Consider the following 11,489-nt stretch of genomic DNA (forward strand, 5'->3'; position numbering starts at 1 on the left):
ATGCCTAGGTCTCTTTTTTTCGGGTTATTTTAATTATTTACCAACGACCGAGACAAAGTTTAGTCACATTTAGAAAGAGACGTGCCACCTAATGTGACATTCCTCATACCTTTCTTTAATTAGGGGTGTCTCCTCTGGACCAAGTTTGCTAAAGATTCATCTCTTCTTTGTTCTTCTTTTATTTATTTATTTTTGTTTAATAAAAGGGTGTTTGGACATGGTCTTGGACCTCTTGGTCTTGGTCTTGGTCTTGAATCTTGATCAAGCTTAAAAACGTAGTAGACAAGGAATGTAATTACAGTGCAAAGATAAACATAGTATATATTCCAAGAAAGGAACATACAAACTTGTGTGAATAAATTAATTGAATATAAGAATTTCAATCAGGATATCAATTGTAAAAGTTGGGTATACCCAAAAAAAATGAAGACTGCAACTATAGATGACAATACTACTAAGTTGTGATGAGCTTGTTTTATGAAACCTGCTCTCTCACTTCTTAGTCTTCCTTTTTTCTAATGTAAATGGGAGCTGTAGCTTTAATCAACCAGCAACCATTTTCATTTCTAATTCACCATGCGTATCTCGCTTTTGAAGCTCCAGTGTATAAGTAAGAACTTGGCCATTACTGAGAACAAAACAAAAAACAAAAAAGAATAAATTTTAGACTGAAAAAAAATACTCAAAATTTGCAACGATGTAGGTATGCACAGAAAACTCACCGTGTAATGTCAGAGTTGTAAATTAATTGCCTCGGACCATTTGAAAATATCAGAGAAAACTCGATCTCCACCTAACTCATCACCAGTTGCACCGGCTGCTACTCTTATAACGTCTTCTAAAAGTGCGAAATTCCCCATTATATCGACATGAGCGCCACTTTGAGTGCCCCGGCCTTCTAAAAGATTGGCTGGAGGAGCATGATCATACTCCCGTATGTAAGTTCGGATGCCAGAAGGATTGAACCGGGTCTTCCCCCGCCAACCTTTTGCACACATGAAACCCGAACTCAAAACAGGGACAGTTTCATCTCCATCACTTAAGAAAACTCCACCTTTCAAACAAGGGTCCTCATTTCCACCCTCTGCTGAGGTGTCTATCTGAAAGGGAATGTAGCATTCTGAGGAAGGAGTTAGTTTGTACACATATGCTCTTTCTGTGGGAATACCTACTCCGTACATCGAATAGATCTCCATGTCTGGCGCATTCGGTAATCTGAAAAAGCAGTTCAATAGGTTTAACAAAAGTGCGGCAGAAGGGCACATTACTTGGATAATAAACGTCCACAATCACCAGCTCATACATATATTGTTTTAGTCTAATAAAAGAATACATATCAGTGATCAACTTACTGTGTATTTTCAGATTGGAGGATAGCTTATCAATACCTTAAATTAAAGCACACTTAAATTTTGACAACAGTACAATCTATTCTTCTTCAGGGTAGGCAATAAGCAATTTGGATGTTGGATTTTAGTTAATCCAATAGCATGGAATCAAACCTCTGCACCAATAATTTAAGCACACCAATCAAACTACAAGAAAGGCTTCACAAAACTAAAACTCACTCTGTTTCCAAAGGGTTTGACCAATATTTGTAATGTTGATATTTTGGGTCCTTCAAATTGTCAGCAATTCCGTATGAAAAGTGAGCTTCTCCACGTGCCATCAACTTTGGGGCAACATGATGAAGCAGATCCAAAATTTCTGCAACAGTGTAAGCTTTGTAATCTGCAATAGCCTTGACACTCCCAACACCCATTTCATGGTACTCGGTCCATACATCACATTTCGTCGTGTTCACAAGGTTATTACCCTTTTCAGCACCCTGCCAATTAACCATTTAAGTACAAAATTCAAATAACATAGGTCCAATGATAATTATTTCTATAACCAAGTATCTCATAGTTACCGTTTACTAATAGTAGAACTGTCAATTTATTAGAAAATAAAGTGTTAAGTCAGAAAGTACCCAATAATCGATCCTCTCAATCTCAGAAGAATGTACTGCAGCTAATTCTTTCCCAAATGATATCATTCTTCCGTAGTTCACTCCCTTAGCAGAACCCTTATTTGTTGCTCCATTTTGGCCATTTGCTACTGTGCCATTGTTCTTCAGCTTCTTTGCACTACAATTGTAAAATCCTTCAGGTGACCAATCAAGGCCACCCCAGACAGTGTCACCTCCTTTTGGTATCATTGACATTGTTGCATCCCATGTGCGTGTCATCCGCATCATATGTTGTAAAGTCTGAAGACCAAAAACATCCTTATCCAAAACACCTGGTGCGAAGGCCCTGTATAAGGGAATAGCAGTTCATCAAAAGCCCCAACAAAAAACTGACATGCTTCCTGGAAACTAATTTTGATTTTATATTAAAAGGAAATTCATCTAAGAGGGAAATTTTTCAATTTGTAGGTCAATAGTTTAATTTCTCAAATGAATGTAACAGAAACCACAATGAGAGAGTATTATGTAAAACACCAAAGGCTTATGCAGTAAAAAACGTTTTTTAGTTCAAATTAGAATCAAACTACTCTACCATAAAAGATTCAAACTTGAAGTATGCACTAAGCAAATTAGACTATTCTAAATTTTATGTAGGTATTCTGCATGGATTAAAAAACTCTTGTGTTATGATACTTTATTCCTCCCAACTTTTAGGCCTTCAGATATAAATAAAACACTACATGGATAACCATAAAAAATAAAGTGCCCAGGTAAAGTTGATTGTCAGTTCAAGCATGAAAACTAATTTTATTGACATAATTATTAGCTGATAGCAATCCAATTACCTCACAAACTGTATTTAGCTAGAATATAATTCAAAGCGTGAAAATATGATAATAATGAGAAAATGACATAATATCATCCTATTACACCGCAAAGGTCAAGAACAAAACCTGGCAACAGCAATATCCTTTGCTTCAATAGAGAAAAGCCCTGAGACTGCTTTTGGAACACCTAAGAAGGGTCCTCCAATGTTCATTACAGCTTTGATATGCTTTGCACACCAATCTGATCCACCCCCACCTCCCCTTGGTGCTGGTGCCTCAACCCACTTCATGAAATGCAGAAAGTAAAGCACACCCATTGAATGAGGAATAACTACAACCTTTTTCCCATCATTTGTAGTAACCATCAGTTCTATATTGCTCTTTATCCTGCTTAAACTTTGGTCCCTAACCTAATCAAATCAATCAGAGTAGCTCATTTTAGGGCTGAAACATACATACTGCAAAAAAAAAACAGCAAAAACAGAGACAGAACATTCTTTTAAATGAGCCTCCTTAGGGTTCCTACAGAAAAACCAATTACTGACTTAACAATACCTCAGTGTTTTGAAATGATAGCCTCCAATCATATGCAGCCATATACATGGTTTTTTCTTCATATCCAATCCGAGCCAAGTTAGCAATTAAAACTGCCCAGACAAAATAACCTGGTGCAAAGTAATCAGCTGCCACAAGGCCAGATACAGGCCTTACCCTTACACCTGACTGGTCCAGTCCAGTTTCATTATCCAGAGACATATGCTCAGCCCAGCATAATGGTCTGTAAAAATAAATAGAAACATGGGAGGATCACCCATAGGAATCAATCCCACTAATTACTTCTGGAAAACAGTAAGAAATACAGAGATTTGGAAAATAAAACAACCTGACAAATTACAACGCAAAGAAAATATAATATTACAAATTAACAAATTGGACAAGTCATGCCGAAGACATGATACATTTCATAGTTCCCTTTCTCCCCGGCTGTTTTAGTTCTTTCTCAAGAAAAATTAAAATAGCAAAGAGGAAGTGTCGCGTGATCAAACATGATATTTTGAATTATGACACTCGGTACGATCTCTCTCTTGGACACAGCACCTAAATGCATTTTAAAATACTAGTTTAAACCTCTTTTTATGTATAAAATGAACAATGTCCACAATTATATGTGGGTGGGTACGATTAATCCATAACTAAAGAGAATGATGCATACCTATAACAAGTAAGAATGAAATGCCTGGAAAGACAGGAATCCACAAGCTGACAGCTGATGTTTGATCCAACTTAAGCAGTAAAACTGAGAAATATTCGGCACGTGCCTATAATTGTTTAACAGAATTCAGCTGATAAGATGACTAGCCATGGGACCTTGTAGATAGAGCGTAATTGATATTTTAGAAACAATCATCTTTTACAAAAATTAAGTTGGATTAATGGCTTCAAAAGGTGTTGATACATCCTATAGTAAATCAAGTACTATGGTTGTAGAAGAAGGCACAAGTGTAGCATCCGAGCTGGCCAGGGAAAGTATTGAAGTTTCAAAACAAGGATCCTGGTTTTAAATAAATCTGTCCATCTGGATCTTAAATCTTATTTAACTTATTTCTTTTAATCTTGCAAATAAAAACCAGGAAGGCAATAGCTTTTTTAAGAAAAATTACATATGTGCATAAGTTTCTAGAATTTTCATATAGCCGTCATTAAGATTCTGAACAAGCCCTTAATAAATGAGCTAACTCTTTTATAAGCCTCCAGGTGAATTTCAAAATCAGATATTCTCTCATGATTTTTTGACTTACCAATTATTGTAAAAATGATTACAAAACATTTACAATTATCACATGACAATTAACTATAATTTTCTACATTAGTACAAGTATAACTTGACAATAAATGATTCAGCTGGCTAGCAGTTTTCTTCAGAAAAAAAGCAATGCAGCAAGTAATCAATTCAAGAAATCCTTTCAATAAGAACTAAAACTGCTAGCCAGCTCAATCAATTTCTGCCAGATTATATCTAATTGTGCTAAAGATTTTACGCTTTACCAAAACAACTTCCCCTAAAGATTCTTAAACTTAAAGGAACTCTTCACTCCCATAGCTTTCCATTGCAAAAGCAGCAATTGGCAGCTTTAGCACTTCAGTACCACACTTCCCCTCACGTCACACTCATTCAAAAGTTGAAAATTTCATCCAACAAATCAAAAACCACAACAGCAAATTCACTAAAACAATCAAACAAAACCCAACAAAAAAGGAAACTCCATACCAAATCAACCCAAAAAGTAAATTTTGCATTACCTTTTATACAATTCCCCAAATGTTCCGCCCCACAACCTCTTCCTAAACAAGCCATCAGCACACTGGTGTCCCTCCCACAATTCGAGGCCGCCGGTGACGATTCCGGGAACGAACACGACCGGATGCTTGGCACTCAATCCCTCCTTTCGCAACTTCACGCCAGGTGGGTCCGGCAACGGACCCGTAATCGCTTCGGTCACGTACTGAGGGAACGAAGCCGGCATTGCGTTGTACAAAAAAAGTAAGAACCACCAAGTGGAGCATATACAACCAATAGACCAGCAACAGCCATCGATACACGACCACTTCCTTCTCTGCGTCTCGTTTTCTCTTTGCTTTCGCTCTCTGTTCTCTCTCTCCTTCTCGCTATCCTCATTATCGTTGTTCCGAAGCTCTGGGTTGGGACCTTTTCCCTTTCTTTGCCTCAAAAACGACATGGGTTCTCGTCAAAAATTGAAACAACGAAAGTTTCACAAGACTCTTAAATGCTCTGAAACCGAAGAGCTCGATTCCAACATCAACATAGGCTGAGGAAAATTCACCTGTGACCGTGATCAGCACCAAACCCAGATGGGGGTTCGAGGTGATTGGCTCATCTGACCGGCCGGTGAGGAGTGGAGGCACCCGATTGGCTCTGGGGTTCGTGGACTTTGTGGTATATAGGTCATAAATGGGAGCCAGGCCTAGAAGGCTAGAATAAGGAAGTAAGTACTCGAAGTTTTCAGATCTGGTGGGGGCCCCGCAAGGTATTCATGCAGGACACGTGGCGTCAAGTTTGTCAGAAAATCGTTGGTTTTGGGTGACGTGTCACGGCGGCGCGTCCGCTACCGGAGGGGGCTGCTGGTTTCCGAAAGCTCCTCAAGGTAGAATCGACGGTGGTTATGTTAAGTTGGGAGTGGTCCTGACTTTATGTAACCCTATTTTGGGGTTATATAGACTAATATTATTATAGTTCAGATATTTATAAATGCTCTGGTACTAGAAAGTTATCGTTTTGGCTTTTTATTCTGGTCCTTTTTGGTGGGATTTTCCGTTTTCTGGATTTCCTCCAATGCCGAACAAGAAAGCTGAACTCTAATCCTGCAGCTACAACGTCCAACAACCAAAAATAATAATAAAAAAATCAGTAAAAACCTTATCTTTCTTTCTTTATATTATTTAATAACAGAAAGGACACAATCTTTGCTCAACCAAAAATAATAAATATGACATGACAGTCCTCGTTCCTCGAACGTTAGAAAAGTTTAAACCTGGGTTGAGATGAAGATGTGCATGCACAGTAATAATTTGGTTTATATGAATGGAGATTAGAATGCATTGAAGATTCTACTTTTATGTTTGGTTTAGAGTTTGTAGTTTGGTAATGGAATTCTATAAAAATAATAATTTATATTTTCAGTATGAATTTTCATTTTATTCCCAAACCATTAGAAACTAGTAGAAATGAATTTTATTTTAAATAATATTGTAGTTCATATTTACACTAAGTGACACATGACACACATTAAAAGTAATTAAGACTTCATAAAAGTTGATTAAGTCTATTGGAACTTGTTTTGAGCTCCACGGGAGTTAAGTATTGCCTTCCATCACAATTCACCCCCATTAGAGGAGTGTCCTTGTGAAAATGTTACTTTTCGAGGACCATGTTCAAGATAACACTCCAAGTCTCATCATAAGACCATGTCATTGATGCATTTCCTCCAGTTCTGTCAGAAGTCTCTTCTAGATTTAGAACACTGTTGCACAAATTATAGTGTCAATCTCGTACAAGTGACAAGTAGGTTGTCTCACGACGCCACCTGACATGGAAAAATGTGTTGTTGCTCTCCTGACACTGTCAGGAGCGTGTTGCCCAATAAAGCAGTGAGCTGATATACCTCGTATTGGGCCCACTAAGATATACAGGGACCCACCAACACCTTAACTGAAGGAATTTACCATTTGTTGTATATTTAAGTCCACATTAAAGGAGAATAATTGTAATTAGCCCTCATTGGGAAATTAATTGTCATCAGCCATCTATAAATAAGGCTAGGGCACAATTTGTAAAAGATTCCTGATTCATTTCTTATTTTCAGAGTATGCCAAAACATTACTTGAAAACCTCCATTAGAGCTTGACATTTGCAAGTTCTTCGCATCCAAAATACAAGTAACTTGTGAACTAGGGTTGATTCACAACTTGAACCACGTAAAATTCTTTGTCTTAATTTTTAATTCTTTAAGTTTTATTTTAATTAGTTGCTAGCAAAATTACTAGTAAAAAAATATTAAAAAAAAAAGAGTGCAATGATTATTTTGTTACAAATATTTTTATTGAATATTTTAAAAAATAAATAAAATATAGACATTTTTATCTTACTCCATTTCATTCTTACACCAAACTAAACAAAATAATTTTAGTTCTAATATTCATTCCAAAACTAAACAAAAAATCAAATCATTCTCATTACAATTCTTGTTTCATCTCATTACTATTTTCATTACCATTCTAATATCATTCTACTCAACCCATCGTGATCTAATTTAAAAAAAAATAGAGATAAATTTTAAACAAATAAAATACATATCTTGAGCATTGGCATGTGGTTCACGCAACATAAGTATATAGAAACAACAATCAATGTCCCTTCAAATGTGAGATGATTAGCACTAAAAACAAAACACAACAAGAAGGAAAATCAATCTGAGTGGTTTAATCATTATCGAAGTGAGCTCTGTTGGAAAAGGATTCCAAGAAATATGGCTTGCTTTTATTCCATATCCTCTATTTTATATGCTTTCTTACTTTTAGACATGAAACGTGCTTAACATGATATATGTTACAGTTATAGTGTATAAGTCTCCACTCTCTTTTCTTCTTTTTCTTTTTTCCTTGAAAATAAATTAATATATAAATAAGATTTTTACTAACTTAATGGAAAAGGTATATTCCTTCATGTCATAGGGCAGGCTGTTTGGTATATATGATAATGATAAATAACGCCACTACTAATCCAAAACCTGGTCAATTTTCGTTTGGCACCACCTGTCAAAACAAAAACAATATTTACAATCCTACAAACTTGGAAATAATAATTATATTATTAATTCTTATATGAATAGAAACAAAGAAGTGTTTCTCTTTATTACATGTTTATTTCTAAATTTTATAAATAATTTTGGAAAGTCATTCACGTAATTTTTAGAAAAAAAAGAGAAGGAATAGTCAAGTTTTAATTTTTACTTTTTTATCTCCATCTATATATTTATATAAATGAGAGCTTATATAAAACTCATGTGATTTCTTATTTATTTTTTCATAAGTTATGATAAATTTTTATTGACTTTGATTTATAATTTATCCAAATATTAATATATTTTTTTTATAATGATTGGTTTAACTCAATCTTACTAATAGTTATATTTTTTTAATTTATCAAATTTATATTAATATTTAATATTTAATTATTATTTATATTTATATATTTAATTTAGTAGTATATATTTTCATATATCATAAATTGAAAAAAATGATAAATATATAGTGTAACAAGAATGTATATATATATATTTGTTTACCGAGATTTTCGGAAACTACACTAATGAATATTATCTAAGAATAATGATATAGAAAGTAGAAGATTAACACAGGATATTTACGTGGTTGGGGCGTTAATAAGTCTTAGTCCACGAGTCAGTTGTATTAGAGCTTGGAAAGTCTTTTACAATGGAGTTTCTCTCTATTTTTTGACAGAGTAACTGTATACAAGTCGAAGAGAGATCCTCTTCCCAGTGTTCTATCGCTTGTATTTATAGGCTCATAGGAACACTGGATCTAGGTCGGGTATGACCCGGGCCCATCAAAGTTATGGATACTCTTGGCTTCTCTGGTGGAAGCTCAATATAAAAGTTAAAACATACATAGGTTCAATACTAATTAAGGCCCAACAGGGTGGCCCAAAAACTATATTTCGCCTGACAAAACGGTGCTTTTGGTCTGGGCACTTCGAGTTACGAGGCAGATTCAGGGGACAAGACCAGTCAGAGTACTGGGCAGTGCAGATCTGAAACATCGGCGTGCAATCCCGAGGTGGCCTTTTCCGCAGGTGAAAAGTGGGGACAACCCCCACGCATCGTGGGGCGGCTTCAGGATCACTGATGCTTTTCCTTGCCAAGCGGGAGGACCTGATCCAGGTTCGTTTACATTTGTCCCTCTTCGTTTACCGCAGGCCCGGACCGTTACCAGGCTCTGGGACCGTTTACGCATACTTCAAATGTAATCCGACATTGGTACGTCTCCCGGACGACAAGTTCTGGGTCACCGACCCAGACACCATCCGGGTCCAGAATCATACTCAGGGTCGTGGCCCTTGGTTATTCCTATACCAAGCGGGCTTAGGCCGGGCCCACATCCGAACGCCCCAGACCATGGGCCTGGACCATCGTCCCGGGCCCACGACAGGAAATGGGGATAACAATATTTTATCACCTATTTTTAAAAAAAATTATGTTCACAATCTTTGAAAGCGGTATATAAAAGATTATATGGTGTGGTGATATTGAGTTTGTTTGAAAAAAAAATAAACACTCTAACATGTTAATAAATTTAAGATACTCAAGGAAATTATTAAGACCTTATAATATTAATTTTTCTTTTGGTTATGATTTATCTTTTGTACTAATCATATAAGATAAAAGAGAAAAAATTAAATTATAATATAGTTCCTCATATTTTTTATATAAGAATTATAAAAAATATTAGTAAATTGAAAAAAAAAAAGATTTATGAGACAGTTTTAAATAATGATCTAATTTATTTGTATGTATATATATAATTTCAGGTGAATTACACAAACATATATAACAATAAAGAAAAATGGAAGAATTACTAATTGTATACAAAAATTATAATTTTCTATCATTATAAAAAAATATATAATTTACTTACTAATATTATATTTTTTAAATATTATAAATCCATATATTTATATAAATGAGAGCCACATAAGAGATAATGTATTTTCTTAGTTTTTCTTACTTTTTTAAATATTATAAATTTATTTATTTATATAAAGACACTCTAAAATTACTCTAATTCACTCTATCTATTTTCTTAGTTTTTCTCATTTTTTATTCAACTTTTTCTAAAAACAATACATTTTTATTTTGTTTTTTCTTAAAAAATATAATAATAATCGTAATTAACTCTCTTTTATTTTATTTTAGTTTCTAAATATCTATCTATATATAATAATAAATTAATTACTATTAATTCTATTTTCTTTTATCTTAGTTTCTAAATATCTATCTATATATAATGATAAATTAATTAACTAATTTAAATGAGAGATCTTTAAGTGTCTTTTTAAATGAGATATTTTTTAAAAAATATATTATAATTAAAATGAAACGTGCATGCATATATAAATATATATATATATATTTAAATGATTTAAAAATTAAAGTACAACACAATTATATAAAAGAAAATATATTTTGATCTACTCTTTTTTAATCAAATATTTTTTTTCTTCCGAAAATTCAATACAAACTCTTTGTTCGATAAATTTTTAATAATTTATTTGACCATTTTAAAAATAAATGGTCCAAATAAGTAATCAACCAATATACATGTGGTTCAAATAATCTATCTATATATATTCATATTTTTAACGTTTTGATAAAACACGAGATCCAAAAATTAATTTTTTTAAAATAAAGGGTCCAATCAGATAATCAGCTAAAACAGAAGGTTCAAAATAGTGTGAACCCCTACACAAAATATTATATATATATATATAATTTGCTTTTTTAAAAGAATTTTGAATTTTTTGAATACATATATGGTCCAGAGGTTAATTTAAAAAAAAAATTCAAAATATGTAATCGGTCAAAATAGAGTGTTCAAATAACTGATATATATATTCATATTCTTAACATTTTGACAAAACACGAGGTGTAAAATTAAATTTTAGGATAAATAGCATTTTTGTCCTTCGAGCTATGACAATTGTATGATTGTGCCCCCTAAATGATTCGCAATGTTGAAAATTCTCCCCGAACTATGTACGTTACTGAAATATGAGACTTCTATTAGATTTCGTCCTAAGTGGCTAACAGATTGATGATGCAATATTTTTTCTGTTGATGTGGCAGTGTTATATATAGAATAATTAACAATTTTGCCCTTCGAACTTTGACCACTACCAAATAATATCCATTTTATAACAAATTTTTTTTTTCTTACAAATAATAATTAAATCCTTAAAATATTAATTATCAACAAATAAATATTTTTTAGCTTTTTTTTACAATATTAATTAAAACTATTTTATAATGAACATTTAAAATAAATACTAAAACAAAGAAAAAACTTTTAATTGAAGAGGAATGACGAAGGGCTTCAATAAATAATAAAAACAATTA

The 11,489-nt window shown here is 33.5% G+C and overlaps 1 protein-coding gene across 2 annotated transcripts; it reads right to left on the reverse strand.

Moving 5' to 3' along the window:
* Nucleotides 1-292: 292 nt before the first annotated feature.
* LOC133797270 (phospholipid:diacylglycerol acyltransferase 1-like) lies at nt 293-6,168 on the reverse strand. Of its 2 annotated transcripts, XM_062235127.1 has the most exons (8): nt 5,080-5,219; nt 3,992-4,097; nt 3,334-3,556; nt 2,905-3,188; nt 1,973-2,297; nt 1,569-1,828; nt 723-1,215; nt 293-628 (listed from the first exon to the last, which is right to left on the reverse strand). In XM_062235127.1, the coding sequence occupies exons 3-7, from the start codon at nt 3,532-3,534 to the stop codon at nt 732-734; spliced, it is 1,554 nt and encodes a 517-aa protein (XP_062091111.1). In that variant the 5' UTR covers nt 3,535-3,556; nt 3,992-4,097; nt 5,080-5,219; the 3' UTR covers nt 293-628; nt 723-731. The 2 variants fall into 2 exon arrangements, with proteins under 2 accessions (XP_062091111.1, XP_062091110.1); XM_062235126.1 differs by lacking the exon at nt 3,992-4,097 and having other exon boundaries at nt 5,080-6,168.
* Between the last annotated feature and the right edge of the window lie 5,321 nt (nt 6,169-11,489).

This window comes from Humulus lupulus, chromosome 8 (genome assembly GCF_963169125.1).
Source record: "Humulus lupulus chromosome 8, drHumLupu1.1, whole genome shotgun sequence".
Lineage (NCBI taxonomy): Eukaryota > Viridiplantae > Streptophyta > Magnoliopsida > Rosales > Cannabaceae > Humulus > Humulus lupulus.